The sequence below is a fragment of the Juglans regia genome, chromosome 12 (assembly GCF_001411555.2).
Source record: "Juglans regia cultivar Chandler chromosome 12, Walnut 2.0, whole genome shotgun sequence".
Lineage (NCBI taxonomy): Eukaryota > Viridiplantae > Streptophyta > Magnoliopsida > Fagales > Juglandaceae > Juglans > Juglans regia.
The window spans coordinates 12,508,376-12,530,595 of NC_049912.1; the positions used below are offsets into that span (position 1 = coordinate 12,508,376).

Here is a 22,220-nt window from a genome sequence, read left to right on the forward strand (position 1 = left end):
TCCTCAAGGCCCAAAGCCATGTTTGAGTTTATTTCACCATTCAAGACCAAAAGCCCAATACACCATACTATTGGTTTCTTTAAGCCCAAATCATACCCTAAGTGGCCAAATTAAGTTTTGAAAATTGGCTAAGACCATTAACCATCATACTTGAGGTTAGTGAACTTTAAGCCATACTTTGAAGCTTAATTTTGTTTAATATTTTCTTAAACCTTTTAATTCAATTTTTCTTGAATTATTACTTCATTACATCATAATTAGACATTGCTAATACCCTTCCCCACATATCATTAAGGAAAATGACATATTAAACCCAAACCTTGCATCAATCGGCTTTGTGTATTTTCCTTTGTATGCTTTGACTGTTTTGCCCTTTGGCCCAACATTTTTGTGTTTTTTCCAGAAGGTTAATGATGCAAACCAAGGAGCTGGACATGCTGATCATACAAGTGGGAATGGAGCTGAATTTGCAAAAGACCCTTTGTCACTTCCTAGTGGCCCAATTACAAGACTTAGAGCCAAACGATTCAAGGAAGCACTAAATGGGCTAATCCAAGAGAATTGGGCTGATTCTAAAAAGACCAAGATGGGCTCAAATAATATTCAAGACTTAGTCCATGTCATCAAGGCAATTGAAGAGGCTAATTAGCACATAGAAATATGATGAATGGTCTGACTATTAAAGGACGTGAATTTGTTAAGTTTCAAGAATATTAAATAGGTGAATGAACTTGGTCTTGCCTGGGTACGTGAAATACATTGAATTTAGTCATTTTGTCATTACTGGCTGCCTCTAGAAGTCCAAGAGGCCTAAAATTCGTGGGACTTGTTATGTTAATATTTGTGTTGCTTTTAAAGCTGTAGTTATGACTTTTCCTATTCTTGGACGGTTGTTCCAAGTATATAAAGGGGTTATTTCGAGTTTTATTATCAGATGTGAAATTTCAGAAGCTTATTTGTCTTTGTGAGGTCTTGTGTTCCTCTTGGTTCTTCAAAGAACTCTTTGAACTTATCAAGTTAATCTTGTGGCGTTCAAGCTCCAAACTTATCACCTCGATTCTGATTTCTTGGTGTGGCGTTTTCAATCCTTCGTAGTCTTGGTTTTTCATCTAGTTCGGTGACTGGTCAAGGCTCAACAAATCTTGTCAATACGATCTTAGGGTTCCAAGCCATCATTGTTATCGGGTTTCATCACAATTGTTGGTGGAGTTCATATCAGTTAATATGGTTCTTAAACACCTCATGAGACCCCTTCAAACCCAATTTGAGTCTTGGATGAAATTGGTTACATAAACTAACTCAAATGACCAAATCGAGTGCACCTTGGTCTAATTTGTGTAGGAACCGATTGAGTTGCAATTTAACCAACCATCTGCCATGGTTTAGACACCACTCCACACCACCTCCTTCACCACCCAATTACCAAGACTTCCCATGACCATCATGAATAAATTGACTCAATTTTTTCCACCCAAAACAATTCAAAACCAAAGTCCAAAATCTGCCAAAGAAAACCATCTGAATCCACCGGTTTGCAAGGGTGGTTTGAGTGATTTTCTGCCACCTAAATGATGCCCCACTACCTAGAAACCTCTATAGGACCAATGTAGCTATAGTAAAGAGAGAATCATGGTGGTTTTAGGCCACTATTCCACTTTCACAAGGTGACATAAGCCCATGATACAATTTGAAACATTTCCAGACTTGTGCACCTGCCACTTCACCCAATCACCTTGCACCAAGGCCAACGTCTCCACCCTTCTTGAACCCTATAATACCTCCCTCACCTCCTCACCTCCTCATTTCATCCACACCTCAGGTCCAAGTTTCCTCTTGAGCCTTGAGAGCACTTTTCCCTTTTAGAGATCAAAAGTGTGAAATTGAGTGAGTTCTTGGTGAGTTCTTGAGTGTTCTTGTGTAAGGCTGTCTTGAGTGCTTGGAACGCCATGAAATTTGTTATTTTTCTTGGTTTTGTTCTTAGTAAGCATGTCAAGCTTTGTTTCAAAGTGTTGGTACAGAATTTGGTTGAGTTTTGAGAAGGTTATCATGCTTAGTTCAAAACCAGGTCAATTAAGAGATGGTTTGAATGATTAACTGATTTTAAGTGAGAATTTAGCTATGACATGTCGTAAGCATGATTTGATCTGATTTATCTTTGTCTTAACATGATTATGGAAGGTTTAAATTGTGGTTAAAAGTATGCCATGGTTGGTTTTGAATCTATCTTGTTTTGATCATCAAGCATGTATCTGCTTTGAACATATTGGTGATTAAGGATTTCTTATCCATGATTAATTGTTGGGATGAACTTGATTATCCAATAATTAGCCTTCATTATGTCATTAAAGATGTGATCATTTGTGAATAAATAAAATCTCATATGCATGCATTCATAGGGATCAATAGTTGAAAACACACTTAGGCATCAACTAGGATGCATGCTACGGGTTGAGACTGTTTGGGCAAGTTTCAATTTGATTTTTAAAAATTCAATGGCATAGGTGGTTTTAGAATGCTGAAAATATGAAGTCTATGAAATTTGGTTAAATTTAAAATTCGTTTACAATTAGTAAAAATTTAGGGCCTAAATAGCTATTTTTAAAAGTGTAGGGGTTTTTTGTAAATACCCAATTTTTGAAACCTTTGGTATTAATCCTAACTTAGTACACACTTGATTTATACAGCTACAACGTTATTTTCAAATTACTTAGGAAGTTTGTAAGTTGACCTCTAACTTACACCTTGATATATTATTTATGAAGAATTGATAAATGTTTCATTCATATTTCAATTTTTGAGCATAAAATATCATTTTATATGATACATTGAGTGCATACTTACATGACATATGAGAGTTTCACCATTTTTAGCATATTGCATATAAAAGTCAGTTTCACATGAAAACTTCCTACGATGCACATGTCATGGAATACATTTTCCAAGCATAGCATAAAAATAATTTTTGTCACGCCCCAAAGGCTAGGGTGTAAAATTATCCTAGTGAAACTCCTATGTCTACTCTAGAGTGTTTAAGAATAGAGTGGTAACCTCTAAGTTGATGAAAAACAGTCAACAGGTTTCGAATGAGTTCTTTTAAAGAATGCTGGAGTGAAGTCGATATGTTACGACACTTAATGCTGGTGGGTGCACATGTTATGAAGTTATGTTATATTTACAAATGCATTGAGAAAGAGTCTATAGACAACGTAGTTTCAACATGACTTGTACTAAGATCACCAGAAGGTACTCACAGTGCACATATGGGAAGCCGTGACGCTACCACACATTATGATGTTAATTATGAATTGCTAATATTGATGAAAGTTTATGATGAAGTAATGTTTTCAAAAATGATTGCAAAAATGTTTATTGAAGGAAAACCTGTCTCCATTTCTCTAAAATGTTGAGGAATCTGGATGAGAGACATGCATATTGATTTTCTTTCTACATTTCATGCATTACATAGTTATCATTCTTGATGCTTAATTTATCTGTGTGCACGTTGGTTGTTTAACTTACTGAGATTTCGAGAAAATCTCACCCCTTGTGGGACCAACTTGGAATGATAGAAGTTGTGCCAGGTCTTGAGTAGATCGAGCTAGATGGAGCACTGGATCTGACTAATTGAGGAGGAGCCGGACCTTGAGAGGAGATTGGATTTAATCCTAATGTTTATAGTCCAAGTCCTTCATACTTTAGATTGCATGAAGAGAATTGATTTGACTTTAACTCTTACTTGTATTAAGTCTATGCTACGTTAGTGTTCTAAACTTAATGATTTCTAACGAAGTTGGGATGTTTTTAGTTATTCTGGTGTATTTGATACTTACACATTTTATTTTTGCTGCGATTATTGCATACTTCTAGTTGCATACTAGGATGCATTGCATATTAACTATCATGTACGGGGGTATGCAACCTTGTTTTGCATGTCCCAAGGCTCTAACTCTCAGTTCCATCCTAAGCGGAGGTTGGGGGTTTCACTCCTGTTAACTTGCTGAGATTTGAAATCAAATCTCACCGTGATAGTCCCAACTACCATTCCCCCCATATGGTAGACGATGTGTCAGGATCAGGGTACGGAGCAGACACTGGCAGACTGGAGGAGGTTGATTAGAAGCCGTAGATGCAACGTGGAGCTTACAGCTTGTGACCCCCAGCCTCCACTTCGGATAGAACGGAGACATAGAGCGTCGGGACATGCAACACAAGGTTACATACCCCCGTACATGATAGTTAATATGAAACGCATCCTAGTATACAACTAGCAGTATGCAATAATTGCAGCTAAAATAAGAGTGAAAATATAACTTATACTAGACTAATTAAGAACATCCCAATGCATTGGTGACCATCAAGTTCAAAGTCAAATCGTAGCATAAACTTAGTACAACTAAGGATCAAAGTCAAATCATCCACTTCATGCGTTCTACAGCAAGAAGGACTTGGGCTATATACATAAGGATCAAATCTAGTCTCTTCTCAAGGTCTGGCTCCAACTCAATCAGTTGGATCCAGTGCTTTATCTAGCTCGTCCTCCTCGAGGTCTGACACAACTTCTACCATTCCGAGTGAAATGATAGTGGTCCCAAAAAGGGTGAGATTCAGTAAGTTAAACAACCAATGTGCACAAAATAAATTAAGCATAAAGGATGATAAATATGAAATTCAATGTAGAAAATCATTATGCGTGTCTCCCATCCAGATTCCTTAACATTTTCAGAAAAATGGAGAGACGTTTTCATTCAGACAACATTTTTACTTCAATTTTTTGAAAACATAACTTCATCATAAAATTTCGTCATTATTAGCAATTCATAATTAATCGAAACATCATAACATGTGGTAACGTCATAGCTCCCCATATGCACAGTGAGTACCTGCCAGTGACCGTAGGACAACTCATATTGAGACTACGTTGTCTGTAGACTCGTTGATGGGAACCAAGATGTGTCTAGTCTTAAAGATCATTTGCAACTTCCAGATGGGCCAAGAAGATCAATGAGAAAATGCAAGGATTGATGTAATCCATTTGGGACAAGTTTAGCAAGAGCCCAACATTCAAGATGGGGCTTGAAGGATGAAGATCCAATTTTAATTCATTTGATCAGCTACGGAAGAGGGCAACGACAAGACTTAAAGGCTTTGGACTCTTGAAGGGTTTCAACTTATTTAATTCATTTAAAGAACTTATTTTATTAGTTTAGAATAATTGAGTTTATTATGAGAAGGACTTAAGGGAGCCTATGCAAGGGCATGTTGGGAAAGTTATTATTTTATTGAACTAGGGTTAGGGTTACTGTAGCCGAGTACTGTAGCACGGCACTGTAGCCGCGGCACTGTTCATCCAGGGGCACTTTTGGAAGATGGGGGTTTATTTTGGCTAGGGTTTCATTAGGTTTTGCTTTAAATACTCTATGTAGCCTCATTCTAATCAGATTATGAAGTTTATGAAATTTGATGAAGTTACTCATTGTGAGTTGAGTTTTATCTCCTCTTGTTCTTAATTGAACTTTTGAACTTATCAAAGGTAAATCACAACCTTTGTGGCGTTCCTCCTTTGTAATCTGGGTTCTTGAGACGGGTTCTTCAACGGGTCTAGATTTTAATATAATCTAGGTTCTTGAAACAAGTTCTCATCGGGTCTAGGTTCTCCATCCTTTGACTTGATTTTGGCTTTCTTGGGAAGTTTTCAAATTGACTGTGGGTTCAAGGGATTCCTTTCCCGCGGGTTCATATCATTTGGTATTCAGAGCAAGGTTTCCAATCAGGTCTGATTCTATTTTTTAATTTTAGTATCCTTAAATTTAATTCTAGGGCTTCATTGTTCTAGGGTTGCCAAAAAAAAAAAATTTGAAATAAAAAGTAGGCTGCCGAAATTCTTAAGGTTTTGGGTTTGGCTGAAATTTGCATTACCTAGGGTTTCAAAATTCTAGGATTTCCTGCATCTCTAAGTTTTTCAATTGCTTGGAGTGTCGTTCCATTGATTCTTTTTTATTTCATTGTCCATGTTTGTGATATGAACCCGTGGGAATGAATTCCCTTGAACCCACAATCAATTTGAAAACTTTCCAAGAAAGCCAAAAATCAAGTCAAGGATGGAGAATCTAGACCCGATGAGAACTCGTTTCAAGAACCTAGATTATATTAAAATCTAGACCCGTTGAAGAACCCGTCTCAAGAACCCAGATTACAAAGGAGGAACGCCACAAAGGTTGTGATTTACCTTTGATAAGTTCAAGAGTTCAATCAAGAACAAGAGGAGAAAACTCAACTCACAAATAAAATTCAATATTGTCTAACTCTCAAATGAGGCTACAAAGAGTTTTTAAAGCCAAACCTAATCAAAACCCTAGCCAAAATAATGCCCCTTTTACCCAAAATTACCCTTGATGAACAGTACCGGCTACAGTACGCGCGGCTACAGTAACCCCAACAGTAAATTGATGAAACCCTAGTTCCTAAAATGTAATTTTCCAAATAAGCCCTTGGCCAAAATACAAGGCCTTCCCAAAAACATAGTTCAAAAGAAATAAGACATGTGAGCCAAGCATCTTCAAGCCCACTTATTCTAAACTAATAAAATAAATCATTTAACCAAATTGGAAGCCTCCAATAACAATAGGCCGTATCTTTAAGTCATGTCTTCCACAGCTTGAATAAAGTGGATCAAAACTGGTTCTTCTTCTTTCAGACCCATCTTCAGTGTTGGGCTCTTGCTGGCTTCATCCCAGGTGGATTGCACCAATCCTTGCATTGCTTCCTTGATCTTCTTTGCCCTTGATCTTGTAATTGGCCCATCTGGAACTTGCAAAAGATCTTTAAGAGTAGGCCCACCTTGGTTCCTATCATTCCCCCTCTCCTCAAAAGGATTCGACCTCGAATCTTCACCTACATCAAAAGGAGAAAGATCAGAAACATTGAAAGTTGCAGAAACTTTATACTCACCTGGAAGATCCACTTTATATGCATTGTCATTAATTTTCTCAAGAATTTGGAAAGGTCCATCTCCTCGAGGATGCAACTTAGTCCTTCTATGGGCTGGGAATCTTTCTTTGCGCATGTGAACCCAAACCCAATCTCCTGGTTCAAAGATGACACGCCTTCGTCCTTTATTGGCTTGGGAAGCAACCCTTTCATTCTTTTGGGCAATTTGAAGACGTACCCTCTCATGAAGTGACTTCACCAACTCCGCCTTCTTTTGTCCATCCAAACTACTCCTGTCATCAATAGGTAAAGGCATCAAATCCAAAGGAGTAAGTGGATTAAATCCATAAACAATTTCAAAAGGAGAGTATGAAGTAGTAGTATGCATCGTCCTATTATATGCAAACTCTATAAATGGCAAACAATCCTCCCAAGTTTTTAAATTCTTATGAACAACAGTGCGTAAAAGCTGAGTTAAAGTCCTATTAACTACTTCAGTCTGACCATCAGTCTGTGGATGACAAGTAGTGGAAAATAAGAGCTTAGTACCCAATTTCCCCCACAACACCTTCCAAAAGTAGCTAAGGAATTTAACATCCCTATCAGAAACAATACTCCTAGGTACACCATGGAGTCGCACTATCTCCCTGAAAAACAAGTCAGCTATATTTGTTGCATCATCTGTTTTATGGCATGGAATGAAATGTGCCATCTTACTGAATCTATCCACAACAACAAAAATAGAATCTCTACCCCTTTTGGTCCTAGGCAGCCCCAAAACAAAGTCCATAGATATGTCTACCCATGGCTCACTAGGAACGGGTAAGGGTGTATACAACCCATGTGGCAAAACCTTAGATTTGGCCTTTCTACATGTAATGCACCTTCCACAAATACGGTTAACATCTCTCTTCATCTTAGGCCAAAAGAAATGTTCATGCAAAATGTCTAAAGTTTTCTTGACACCAAAGTGTCCCATTAATCCCCCACCATGTGCCTCACGCACCAATAACTCACGCATAGAACAATTTGGCAGACAAAGTTTGCTTTCTTTAAACAAATAACCATCATGCTTGTAAAACTTACCAAATGCCGCCTTATCACATGCCACATACACATTTGAAAAATCAGCATCATCGGCATACATGTCTTTCACGTATTCAAACCCAAGCATTTTGGCACTCATAGAAGTAAGAAGTACATACCTCCGGGATAGAGCATCAGCAACAATGTTCTCCTTACCTTGCTTGTAACGGATGACATAGGGAAAGGTCTCAATGTATTCCATCCATCTAGCATGCCTTTTATTCAACTTACCTTGACCCTTGAGATGCTTCAATGATTCATGATCGGTGTGGATCACAAATTCCCTTGGCCATAGGTAGTGCTGCCAAGTCTCTAATGCACGAACAAGAGCATAAAGCTCTTTGTCATAAGTAGGGTACTTCAGGGATGCCCCACTTAACTTTTCACTGAAGAAGGCTATGGGCCGCCTATCCTGCATCAAAACGGCTCCAATCCCTATTCCTGAGGCATCACATTCAATCTCAAAAGCTTTGTTAAAATCAGGTAATGCTAACACAGGTGCAGAGCACAACCTTTCTTTAATAGTGGCAAAAGCATTCTCTTGATTAGCCCCCCAATGAAACTCAACATTCTTTTTAATTACCTCAGTGAGTGGTGCAGCAATGGTGCTGAAGTCTTTAACAAAACGCCGATAAAAGCTAGCCAACCCATGAAAGCTTCTTACCTCAGTGATGCTTTTTGGCGTTGGCCACTCCTTGATGGCCTTGACTTTCTCTTCATCCACCTCAATACCCTTTGTACTAACAACGTAACCAAGAAAAACAACTTTTTCCATGCAAAAGGCACATTTCTTGAAATTAGCATACAACTTTTCACATCTCAACACATCAAACACATATCTCAAATGCTCAATATGTTCATTTAAGTTCTTGCTGTACACTAAGATATCATCAAAGTACACAACCACAAACTTGCCTATGAATGCACGTAGGACATGGTTCATTAATCTCATGAAAGTACTGGGCGCATTTGTAAGTCCAAATGGCATAACCAACCATTCATAAAGCCCATACTTAGTCTTAAAAGCAGTTTTCCATTCATCACCCTCTTTCATTCTAATTTGATGGTACCCACTTTTAAGATCAATTTTACTGAAAATACATGAGCCATGCAATTCATCAAGCATATCATCCAATCTAGGAATGGGATGGCGATACTTTACCGTGATATTGTTGACCGCCCTGCAATCAATGCACATCCTCCACGTCCCATCCTTCTTTGGCACTAGTAGCACTGGTACTGCACAAGGGCTCATGCTCTCCCTCACGTACCCCTTGCTCATCAAATCCTCAACTTGCCTCTGAAGCTCCTTTGTCTCCTCTGGATTACTCCTATAGGCTGGTCGGTTTGGAATAGCAGCCCCGGGCACAAAATCAATCTGGTGCTCAATGCCTCTAATGGGTGGCAACTCATTTGGCATCTCCTCCGGGAATACATCCTCAAACTCCTGCAACAAAGAAACAGCCAAACTAGGAAGAGACTGGTTAGTTTCATCAAGAGTAAGATAAGACTCTTTATAGACAAGAAAAATCATAGGGCGATCTGCGAAGAAAGCCCTCTTAACCTCACTCTCTCTTGCATAGAAACTCACTTTTGCCTTTCCTTTTCTCTCAGAAGACTCTCTTTCTTTTTTCTCTCGTGGCTCCACTATTTTTTCTTTACTCTCAGCCACCTCTCTACTTTCTTTCTCACTCTTTCTTTTATGCTCATATTCACTCTCACTCTTTCTTTTTTGCTCAATCTCTTTTTCACTCTTCCTTTTTTGATCACTCTCATTTTCACTCTTTCTCTTCTGATCACTCTCATTTTCACTCTTTCTTTTTTGAGCAACCTCACTTTTCAATTTCAATTGGTCCTCATAGACCTGGCTTGGAGTTAAAGGAGCAAGTTTAATTGTTTTGCCCTCCTTTTCAAAGCTGTACATGTTCTTGAACCCATCATGTGTCACTCTCCTATCATACTGCCACGGCCTCCCCAACAAAATATGGCCCGCATGCATAGGCACAACATCACAAAGCACCTCATCTTGATACTTCCCAATAGAAAAAGTAACTAACACTTGTTTATCCACCCTAACCTCTCCACAATCATTCAACCACTGCAATTTGTATGGTCTAGAGTGTTTTAAGGTTGGTAAATTCAATTTCTCAACCAAAGTAGTGCTAGCCACATTAGTACAACTCCCTCCATCAATGATCATACTACATACCTTATTGTTGACATGGCATCTAGTATGGAAAATGTTCTCTCTCTGTTGCTCTGCATCATCCACCTTAATGTGTGCATTAAGAGCACGCCTGGCAACAAGAGACTCACCTGTCACAGGGTATACCACTCCATCATCATCACTAGCATCATCCAACTCGGGCACCTCATCACTATCATCCTCACTCTCAGTCATCACCTCCCCATTGTCACGCATAATCATCACCCTCCTATTTGGACATTGAGAAGCAATGTGCCCTGAACCCAAACACTTAAAACATTTGATATCTCTATTCCGTGAAGGTTGGGATTCTACCTTGGGTTTGTTGCTAGTTCCCTCATCTTTTCCCTTAGGTGGTTCGGTCTTTCTCTTTGCTTCAGCTGGATCATTCCTATCCCATTTTGATTTCCAAGTAGTGCTAGAAACCGTAGTGTACCTTGCTGTCCCTTTTCTCTTTAATTGCCTCTCCACCTTCATAGCCATGTGCACCATGTCCTCTATCTCCACATAATGCTGCAATTCAATTACATTGGCTATGTCCCTATTCAACCCACTCAAAAATCTAGCCATGGTGGCCTCTCGGTCCTCCTCTACATTAGCCCGAATCATCGCCACCTCCATCTCCTTATGGTAATCCTCCACACTCCTAGACCCCTGTGTAAGATTTTGTAATTTCTGGAAAAGGTCTCTATAGTAATGGCTAGGAACAAATCTCCGCCTCATGAGAGCTTTCAACTCTCCCCATGTCTCTATAGGCCTCTCATAATTCCTTCTCCTATTGGTCACTAATTGATCCCACCAAATAATAGCATAATCAGTGAACTCAATTACCGCCAACTTCACTTTCTTCTCCTCAGAGTAATTATGGCAATCAAACACCAACTCTATTTTTTTCTCCCACTCTAGATAAACCTCAGGGTCAGTTCTACCTTGGAAAGATGGTATTTTCATTTTGATGCTACCAAGGTCTCTATCTACACCATCCCGACCCCTTAGATTCCCCTCAAGTCCTCTTTCATGCCTAACTCCTCTATTTCTACCCGACCCAACGTCAGATGCTAAATCTTCCTCTTCCTCACCATCTCCTTCATTCTCATACTGATTTTCAACTCTATGCTCACGTCGCCTCCTATCCCTCCTACCTTGTAGATTTCTAATCGCTGCTTCTTGATGATCCATCCTATCCCTCACTTCACCCAACACCAAGTTCAACCGCTCAAACTGTTGTTGCATGGCTTGCAGCACAAAGGATGAGTTATCTGCTCTCCCCCTTGGTGATGCGCTACTCCGATGAGACATTATCAGGCGCTGCACAAGAGAATGTTAGTGGCAAAAAAAATAAATAAATAAACCTCACACACTCCCTCACGTGTTTACACTCGAATAAAGACACTCCACTCGTGTTTCACTCCTAATTGGCTTTTTCCGATAATAGTCTCACACTCTCTTTGCCTTTTACCTCAAGAGTTTTCCCACTCAAGTTCTTTAAGAACTAATTGACTCAATCAAGACAAAGCAACCTTGTTTTATCCCAACTAGTAATTAGATCCAAGAAACAAGAACAAGAGAAACACGGAAGGAATGAAAAAAAAAATGGCACGTGAATCAAGGAAATTATACGAATGAAACAGTAACAATAAGACAAGATACCAACTAGAATCACCCCCTTTGATGATAAGGCTCAAGAAAAAAAAATCTCGAATTTTTTTTTTTTTTTCACGATTTTTTTTTCTTTCTTTTCTTTTCTTTTCTTTTCCTTTCACCAACTGATTTGATCACAATCAAGAATAAGCAGTTGAGAAAAACCCTAACAATAACTCAAAAACCCTTGGGCAAGTGATATACGGCAGCCCCTAGAACAAGAGATTTCAGCCAACACAAACCCTAGAACAATGAATTTCAGCAACCCTAACAATAGTGAAGAAATCTGCTAACCACCACTATTTTTTTTTTTGTAATCAATCCTAGAAGAATGACGCCCTAGAATTAAATATGCAAGAAATAAAAGATAGAATAAGACCTGATTGGAAACCTTGCTCTGAATACCAAATGATATGAACCCGTGGGAATGAATTCCCTTGAACCCACAATCAATTTGAAAACTCCCCAAGAAAGCCAAAAATCAAGTCAAGGATGGAGAATCTAGACCCGATGAGAACTCGTTTCAAGAACCTAGATTATATTAAAATCTAGACCCGTTGAAGAACCCGTCTCAAGAACCCAGATTACAAAGGAGGAACGCCACAAAGGTTGTGATTTACCTTTGATAAGTTCAAGAGTTCAATCAAGAACAAGAGGAGAAAACTCAACTCACAAATAAAATTCAATATTGTCTAACTCTCAAATGAGGCTACAAAGAGTTTTTAAAGCCAAACCTAATCAAAACCCTAGCCAAAATAATGCCCCTTTTACCCAAAATTACCCTTGATGAACAGTACCGGCTACAGTACGCGCGGCTACAGTAACCCCAACAGTAAATTGATGAAACCCTAGTTCCTAAAATGTAATTTTCCAAATAAGCCCTTGGCCAAAATACAAGGCCTTCCCAAAAACATAGTTCAAAAGAAATAAGACATGTGAGCCAAGCATCTTCAAGCCCACTTATTCTAAACTAATAAAATAAATCATTTAACCAAATTGGAAGCCTCCAATAACAATAGGCCGTATCTTTAAGTCATGTCTTCCACAGCTTGAATAAAGTGGATCAAAACTGGTTCTTCTTCTTTCAGACCCATCTTCAGTGTTGGGCTCTTGCTGGCTTCATCCCAGGTGGATTGCACCAATCCTTGCATTGCTTCCTTGATCTTCTTTGCCCTTGATCTTGTAATTGGCCCATCTGGAACTTGCAAAAGATCTTTAAGAGTAGGCCCACCTTGGTTCCTATCAGTTTGTGTGTTTGAATTCAATTGGTTGGTTTTCACAATTGAATATTGTTGTTTGTGGATGAATTAGAGAAAATAAAAGAAAAGAAAAAAAAAAGAAAAGAAAAGAAAGGAAAGGAAAAGAAAAGAAAAGAAAAGAAAGGAAAGGAAAAGAAAAGAAAAGAAAAGAAAATTCCAAAAAAAAAAGAAAAAAAAAGAAGAAGTTGAAGAGAAGAGAAGGTAGCATATTCAAAGTTGCTACATAGTTACAACAATGAGAAAGAAAGAAATTTGTTGATTGAACCTTATCATCAAATGGGCTGCTGCATACATCACTCAAGTTGGTATCTTGTCTTATTGCTACTCTTTCATTCGTATAACTTCATTGATTCTCGTGTCATTTTTATTCCTTCATGTTTCTCTTGTTCTTGTTTCCTGAATCTAATTACTAGTTGGGATAAAACAAGGTTGCCTTGTCTTGATTGAGTTCATTTAGTTCTGAAAGAACTTGAGTGGAAAAACTATTGAGGTAAAAGGCAAGAGAGTGTGAGACTATTATCGGGAAAAAGCCATTAAGAGTGAAACACGAGTAGAGTGTCATTATTCGAGTTGAAACACGTAAGGGAGTGTGTGAGGTTTTCTTTTTTACCACTAACATTCTTCTGTGCAGCACCTTGTAATGTCTCATCGGAGTAGCTCATCACCAAGGGGGCGAGTAGATAACTCATCCTTTGTGTTGCATGCCATGCAACATGAGTTTGAGCGGTTGAACTTGGTGTTAGGTGAAGTGAGGAATAGCATGGATAATCAAGAAGCAATGGTTAGAAATCTGCAAGCAGAGAAAGATAGGAGGCGACATGAGCCTAATATTAAGAATGGGTATGAGAATGGAGAGTATGGTGAGGATGAGGAAGTGCTAACATCTGAAGTTGGATTGGGTAGACATAGAAGAGTTAGGCATGGAAGAGGCCTTAGGGCAAACTCAGGGGGTCGAGATAGAGTAGATAAGAACCTTGGAAGCATCAAAATGAAAATACCATCATTCCAAGGTAGAACTGACCCTGAAGTTTATTTAGAGTGGGAGAAAAGAATAGAGTTGGTGTTTGATTGTCATAATTATTCTGAGGAGAAAAAGATGAAGTTGGCTGTAATTGAGTTCACTGATTATGCGATTATTTGGTGGGATCAATTAGTATCCAATAGGAGGAGGAATTTTGAGAGGCCTGTAGAAACATGGAGAGAGTTGAAAGCTATCATGAGGTGGAGATTTGTACCTAGCCACTACTATAGAGACCTCTACAAAAAATTACAAAATCTTATACAGGGGTCTAGGAGTGTAGAGGACTACCATAAGGAGATGGAGGTGGCTATGATTCGGGCTAATGTAGTGGAGGATCGGGAGGCCATAATGAAAAGATTTTTGAGGGGGTTGAATAGGGAGATAGCCAATGTAGTTGAGTTGCAACATTATGAGGAGGTAGAGGACATAGTGCACATGGCTATGAAGGTGGAGAGACGGCTAAAAGGAAAGGGTACATCAAGGTATACTTCGGTTTCTAGTACTTCTTGGAAACCAAAGTGGGACAAAAATGATCAAGTTGTAGCAAAGGAGAAGACCGAACCACCAAAGGGAAAAGATTTGGGTGAGGCTGAAACCTCAAGAAAAAGTGAGAATGAGCTTAATAGTAAGAGTGAAGGTGACAGTGAAAGTGAGATTGTGCTGAAAAGAAAGAGTGAAGGTGAGATTGAGAAGAAAAGAAACAGTGAGACCGAAATGGAGAAAGACAGAAAAATGAGAGAGAAAAAAGAAGAGGGTGAGACTAAAACCTTAAGCAAAAGAGAGAATGAGTTGAAAAGTAATTATGAAAAAGAGAGTGAAAAAGAAAAACAGAGTGGAAAGAAAAGAGAGTGTGAAGAAAGTGAGAGAAAAACAAAGAGAAAAGTGAGTTTTTGTGCTAAGGCGAGTCTTAATCCTAACGGACTTGACGTATGTTTGCCTAGTATTGTTGTCTCTTTGTTGCAGGGATATGAGGTCATGTTTCCTAGTGGTGTCTTTTGTGGATTGCCACCTTTTAGGGAGATAGAGCACTACATTGATTTTATGCCAGGTGCGACAATTCTTAATCGACCTTTCTTGGAAAAACAAGAGTCATTGACACACTTAAAGGGACAAGGTAAGTTGTTGACTAGAATGCATACTAAGCGGGAGGATTGTATTGAGACTTTTCCTCATGTATTCAAATACACACAAGGTATGAAAAATTTTGTGGTTGATGCTTTAGCAAGAAGGTATGTCCTTGTCTTCATTTTAGATGCGAAATTGTTGAGATTTGAATATGATAAGGAATTGCATGCTAATAATGATGACTTTGCTAGTGTGTATGGAACATGTGAGAATGCATCTTTTGGTAAGTTCTATAAACTAGATTGGTACTTGTTTAGAATGAATAGATTTTGTGTGCCTACTAGTTTTATGCGTAAGTTGCTTGTGTGTGATGGACATGCTGGTTTGTTGGGTTACCATGGTGTAAGAAAAACTTTTGTTGTGTTGCATGACTGTTTGTGGGAATACCATTTGCCATTCAAAGACTTGTTGCACGAACGTTTGTGGAAGTATCATTTGTCATTCATTGATGTATTGCATGAACATTTGTGGGAGTATCATTTGCCATACATTGACGTGTTGCATGAACGTTTGCGGGAGTATCATTTGCTTTTCATTGAGTTTGCATATAATTGGAGTGGTCATTCTCGTGAAAATAAGATTTCAGACATGTTGCATAAACGTTTATGGGAGTATCATTTGTCATTCATTGACTTGTTGCATGAACGTTTGCGGGAGTATCATTTGCCATTCATTGACTTGTTGCATGAATGTTTGCGGGAGTATCATTTGCCATTCATTGAGCATGCATATTGGAGTGGTCATTTTGGTTCGAGGAAAACTTTAGATGTACTTCATGAACATTTGTGGGAGTATTGTTTGCCATTCATTGAGTTTACATATAATTGGAGTGTTCATGCTACTACTAAATTTTCACCAATTGAAATTGTTTGTTTACTTAATCAATTTCCTCCTTCAGATTTAAAGTCTTTACTAGTTGATGACATGAGTAGCTTGGATGGACTATTCCAAATTCTTAAACAAATTAATGAAAATGCATATGTAATGGATCTTCCAGGTAAGTATCATGTTTCTACTATTTTCGATGTTACTAACAATTTTCCCTTTGATCCAGGTGGAGATTCGAGGTCGAATCATTTTGAGGAGAGGGGGAATGATGGGAACCAAGATGTGTCTAGTCTTAAAGATCATTTGCAACTTCCAGATGGGCCAAGAAGATCAATGAGAAAATGCAAGGATTGATGTAATCCATTTGGGACAAGTTTAGCAAGAGCCCAACATTCAAGATGGGGCTTGAAGGATGAAGATCCAATTTTAATTCATTTGATCAGCTACGGAAGAGGGCAACGACAAGACTTAAAGGCTTTGGACTCTTGAAGGGTTTCAACTTATTTAATTCATTTAAAGAACTTATTTTATTAGTTTAGAATAATTGAGTTTATTATGAGAAGGACTTAAGGGAGCCTCTATGCAAGGGCATGTTGGGAAAGTTATTATTTTATTGAACTAGGGTTAGGGTTACTGTAGCCGCGGCACTGTTCATCCAGGGGCACTTTTGGAAGATGGGGGTTTATTTTGGGTAGGGTTTCATTAGGTTTTGCTTTAAATACTCTATGTAGCCTCTTTTTAATCAGATTATGAAGTTTATGAAATTTGATGAATTTATTCATTGTGAGTTGAGTTTTACTCCTCTTGTTCTTAATTGAACTTTTGAACTTATCAAAGGTAAATCACAACCTTTGCGGCGTTCCTCCTTTGTAATCTGGGTTCTTGAGACGGGTTCTTCAACGGGTCTAGATTTTAATATAATCTAGGTTCTCCATCCTTGACTTGATTTTGGCTTTCTTGGGGTGTTTTCAAATTGATTGTGGGTTTAAGGGATTTCATTCCCGCGGGTTCATATCATTTGGTATTCAGAGCAAGGTTTCCAATCAGGTCTGATTCTATCTTTTAATTCTAGCATCCTTAAATTTAATTCTAGGGCTTCATTGTTCTAGGGTTGCAAAAAAAAAAAAAAATAGAAGCAAAAAGTAGGCTGCCGAAATTCTTAGGGTTTTGGGTTTGGCTGAAATTTGCATCTCCAAGGGTTTCAAAATTCTAGGGTTTCTTGCATCTCTAAGTTTGTCAATTGCTTGGAGTGTTGTTCCATTGATTCTCTTCTACTTCATTGTCTATGCTTGTGTGTTTGAATTCAATTGCTTGGATTTTCACAATTGAATATTGCTGTTTGTGGTTGAATTAAAGAAAAGAAAAGAAAAGAAAAGAAAGGAAAAGAAAAGAAAAGAAAGGAAAATTCGAAAAAAAAAAAGAGAGAAGAAGAAGAAGAAGAAAAGAAAAGGTAGCATATTCAATGGTTGCTACATAGTTACAAAAATGAGAAAGAAAGAAATTTGTTGATTGAACTTTATCATCAAAGGGGCTGCTGCATACATCACTAAAGTTGGTATCTTGTCTTATTGTTACTCTTTCATCCGTATAACTTCATTGATTCTCGTGTCATTTTTATTCCTTCCATGTTTCTCTTGTTCTTGTTTCCTGGATCTAATTACTAGTTGGGATAAAACAAGGTTGCTTTCTGTTGATTATGTTCAATTAGTTCTTAAAGAACTTGAGTAGGAAAACTCTTGAGGTAAAAGGCAAGAGAGTGTGAGACTATTATCAGGAAAAAGCCACTAAGAGTGAAACACGAGTAGAGTGCCATTATTCGAGTGTAAACACGTAAGGGAGTGTGTGAGGTTTTCCACTAACATTCTTTTTGTGCAGCATATTATGATGTCTCATAGAAGTGACTCATTACCAAAAAGTGTGGCAGATAACTCATCCTTTGTGTTGCAAGCCATGCAACAACAGTTTGAGCGGTTGAACTTGGTGTTGGGTGAAGTGAGGGATAGTATGGATAATCAAGAAGCAATGATTAGAAATCTACAAGGTGAGATAAATAGGAGGCGACGTGAGCCTAGAATTGAGAATGGGTATAAGAATGGAGAGTTTGGTGAGAATGAGAAAGGCTTAACATTTGAAGTTGGAATGGGTGGACATAGAGGAGTTAGGCATGGAAGAGGCCTTAGGGCAAACTCAGGGGGTCGAGATAGAGTAGATAAGAACCTTGGAAGCATCAAAATGAAAATACCATCATTCCACGGTAGAACTGACCCAGAAGTTTATTTAGAATGGGAGAAAAGAATAGAGTTGATTTTGATTGTCATAATTACTCTGAGAAGAAGAAGGTGAAGTTGGCTGTAATTGAGTTCACTGATTATGCGGTTATTTGGTGGGATCAATTAATATCCAATAGGAAGAGGAATTTTGAGAGGCCTGTAGAAACATGGAGAGAGTTGAAAGCTATCATGAGGCGGAGATTTGTACCTAGCCACTACTATAGAGACCTTTACCAAAAACTACAAAATCTTACACAGGAGTCTAGGAATGTAGAGGATTACCATAAGGAGATAGAGGTGGCTATGATTCGGGCTAATGTAGTGGAGGATCAGGAGGCCACGATGACAAGATTTTTGAGTGGTTTGAATAGGGAGATAGGCAATGTAGTTGAGTTGCAACATTATAAGGAGGTAGAGGACATGGTGCACATGGCTATGGAGGTGGAGAGGCGGCTAAAAGGAAAGGGTACATCAAAGTATACTTTGGTTTCTGGTACTCCTTGGAAACCAAAGTGGGACAAAAATGATCAAGTTGTAACAAAAGAGAAGACCGAACCACCTAAGGGAAATGATTTGGGTGAGGCGGAAACCTTAAGAAAAAAAGAGAATGAATTGAAAAACAATTGTGAGGCCGAGAGTTCAAAAAAAGAGGAGACTGAAAGAAAAACAGAGAGTGAAAAGAACAAAGAGAGTGAGAGGAAAAAAAAGAATGAAGCCGAAACATCAAAAGAAAGAGAGAGAGAAAATGAAAATAGAGGGGTGGTTGAGAGTCAAGAAAAAAGAGTGGAGCCACAAGAGGAAAAAGAAAGAGAGATTGTAGAGAGAAATAAAAAGACAAAAGTGAGTTTTTATGCTAACGAATTTAATGACTCTTTGTCTTGTCTTGTTGTTTCTTTGTTGCAGGCATATAAGGTCATGACTCCTAGCGGTGTGTTTAGTGGATTGCCACCTATTAGGGAGATAGAACACCACATTGATTTTGTGCCAGGTGCGACAATTCCCAACCGACATTTCTTGGAAAAACATGAGTCATTGATACACTTAAAGGGACAAGGTAAGTTGTTGACTTAGAATGCATGCTAAGTGGGAGGATTGTATTGAGACTTTTCCTCATGTATTCAAATACACACAAGGTATGAAAAATTTTGTGGTTGATGCTTTAGCAAGAAGGTATGTCCTTGTCTTCATTTTAGATGCAAAATTGTTGAGACTTGAATATGATAAGGAATTGCATGCTAATGATGATGAATTTGCTTGTGTGTATGGAACATGTGAGAAAGCATTTTTTGGTAAGTTCTATAAACTATATTGGTACTTGTTTAGAAAGAATAGATTTTGTGTGGCTACTAGTTTTATGCTTAAGTTGCTTGTGTCTGATGGAGATGGTGGTTTATTGGGTAACCTTAGTGTAAGGAAGACTCTTGTTGTGTTGCATGAATGTTTGTGGAAATATCACTTGCCATTCAAAGACGTGTTACTCGAACGTTTGTGGAAGTATCATTTGTCATTCATTGATGTATTGCACGAACGTTTGTGGGAGTATCATTTGGCATACATTGACGTGTTGCATGAACAATTGAGGGAGTATCATTTGTATTTTATTGAGTTTGCATATAATTGGAGTGGTCATTCTGGTGAAAATAAGATTTCAAACATGTTGCATGAACGTTTATGGGAGTATCATTTGCCATTCATTGACTTGTTGCATGAACGTTTGCGGGAGTATCATTTGCCATTCATTGAGTTTGCATATTGGAGTGGTCATTTTGATTTCAAGAAGACTTTAGATGTGCTTTATAAACATTTGTGGGAGTATTGTTTGCCATTCATTGAGTTTACACATGATTGGAGTGTTCATGCCACTACTAAATTTTCACCAATTGAAATTGTTTATAGACTTAATCAATTTCCTCCTTTAGATTTAAAGTCTTCGCCAGTTGATGATATGGTTAGCTTGGATGGACTATTCCAAATTCTTGAACAAATTAATGAAAATGCATATCTAATGGAACTTCCAGGTAAGTATCGTGTTTCTACTATTTTCAATGTTACTAACCACTTTCCCTTTGATCCAGGTGGAGATTCGAGGTCGAATCCTTTTGAGGAGAGGGGGAATGATGGGAACCAAGATGAACCTAGTCTTAAAAATCATTTGCAACTTCCAGATGGGCCAAGAAGATCAAGGAGAGAATGGAAGGATTGATGCAATCCACTTGGGACAAGTTTAGCAAGAGCCGAACATTCAAGACGGGGCTTGAATGATGAAGATCCAGTTTTAATTCATTTGATTAGCTACGGAAGAGGGCAACAACAAGAATTAAAGGCTTTGAGCTCTTGAAGGGTTTCAACTTATTTAATTCATTTAAAGAACTTATGTTATTAGTTTAGAATAATTGAGTTTATTATGGGAAGCACTTAAGGGGCCTATGCAAGGGCATGTTGGGAAAGTTATTATTTTATTGAACTAGGGTTAGGGTTACTGTAGCTGAGTTACTGTAGCCGCGGCACTGTTCATCCAGGGGCACTTTTGGAAGATGGAGGGTTTATTTTGGCTAGGGTTTCATTAGGTTTTGCTTTAAATACTCTATGTAGCCTCATTTTAATCAGATTATGAAGTTTATGAAATTTGATGAATTTATTCATTGTGAGTTGAGTTTTACTCCTCTTGTTCTTAATTGAACTTTTGAACTTATCTAAGGTAAATCACAACCTTTGTGGCGTTCCTCCTTTGTAATCTGGGTTCTTGAGACGGGTTCTTCAACGGGTCTAGATTTTAATATAATCTAGGTTCTTGAAACGAGTTCTCTTCGGGTCTAGGTTCTCCATCCATTGACTTGATTTTTGGATTTCTTGGGGAGTTTTCAAATTGACTGTGGGTTCAAGGGATTTCATTCCCGCGGGTTCATATCAAAGAGGGTTTCAACCCTAGCAAAACTCTAAATGGTTGGAATCCAATTGAAACCCCAAAAGCTTGGTTGAAACCGAAATCCTAAACGGTTTCCCCAAACCCTAAAGTTGGTCTCCAAACCCTTTTTAACCCGATTTCTAGCATTATGTTTAATCACTTGATTAAATCACTTCCACATGCTATTAATTAATCAAATCCTTGTTATGACATCATTATCCAACCTTTTAAACCTTGGAAATTTTATTGGACCAAGAAAAATTGGTTTTGGGCTTGATAGCATCTCAAACCCTAACCAAATCCCCTTTAAACCCCAAATTGAAGCCCACTTGGTATGGCCCACCAAGGCCCACGGAATTGGCCACCTTGGCAAAGCTTCATGGAGAAGTTTCCTCCCCCACATTGCAGACCATCCACTGCCATTGGCTGCACCCAATAGTGCCTTGATGTGAAGGAGAAATCCACACCATCAACCTCCATCTTTCACAGCTGGTGCAGGCAGTCTTTGCCCCTCACTATTCTCCACTTTATGTCACACAGCCACCTCCAATCATGGGTCATTCTAGCCCACAACTTCCCCCTCCAAGAGTCTATAGTCGTGCAAGGCACTTTTCATTCCATTTTATCACTTATTTTCCCCCGTTCTTATAGAGAAACCCAAAAGAGCTCTCTCGGGTAGATTTATGGGACATTTTGCGTGGCCATTTACGACCCTTTGTAAGTATTTTTACACGATGATTCCTTCAGATAAGTTGTTCATCTTTGAGTCTAGTTCGGTGGATATCTTATTAGTCTCATTCCATGCTCATTTGATCGGTCAAAAGTGTTTTTAATCATAGAAAGGTCTTTCTGGGCGTGAAACTGGAGAGTATGTTATGTTTTGGAAGTTTTGACCAAGCTAATGGACATATCTTGGTCCGACAATTTTATGGAGTCTTGTTAACATGTGTTT

General features: G+C 38.4%; 1 protein-coding gene across 1 annotated transcript in view; it reads right to left on the reverse strand.

The window, feature by feature from the left end:
* LOC118344014 overlaps window positions 1-22,220 on the reverse strand; it is a 46,415-nt gene that overhangs the window by 1,853 nt on the left and 22,342 nt on the right. The window contains exons 4-8 of the mRNA XM_035683747.1: window positions 9,962-11,074; window positions 9,212-9,460; window positions 8,129-8,764; window positions 7,219-7,999; window positions 6,746-7,080 (exon numbers count right to left, since the gene is read on the reverse strand). Coding sequence (XP_035539640.1) covers window positions 6,746-7,080; window positions 7,219-7,999; window positions 8,129-8,764; window positions 9,212-9,460; window positions 9,962-11,074 — 3,114 coding nt within the window. The remainder of the gene's footprint in view (window positions 1-6,745; window positions 7,081-7,218; window positions 8,000-8,128; window positions 8,765-9,211; window positions 9,461-9,961; window positions 11,075-22,220) is intronic.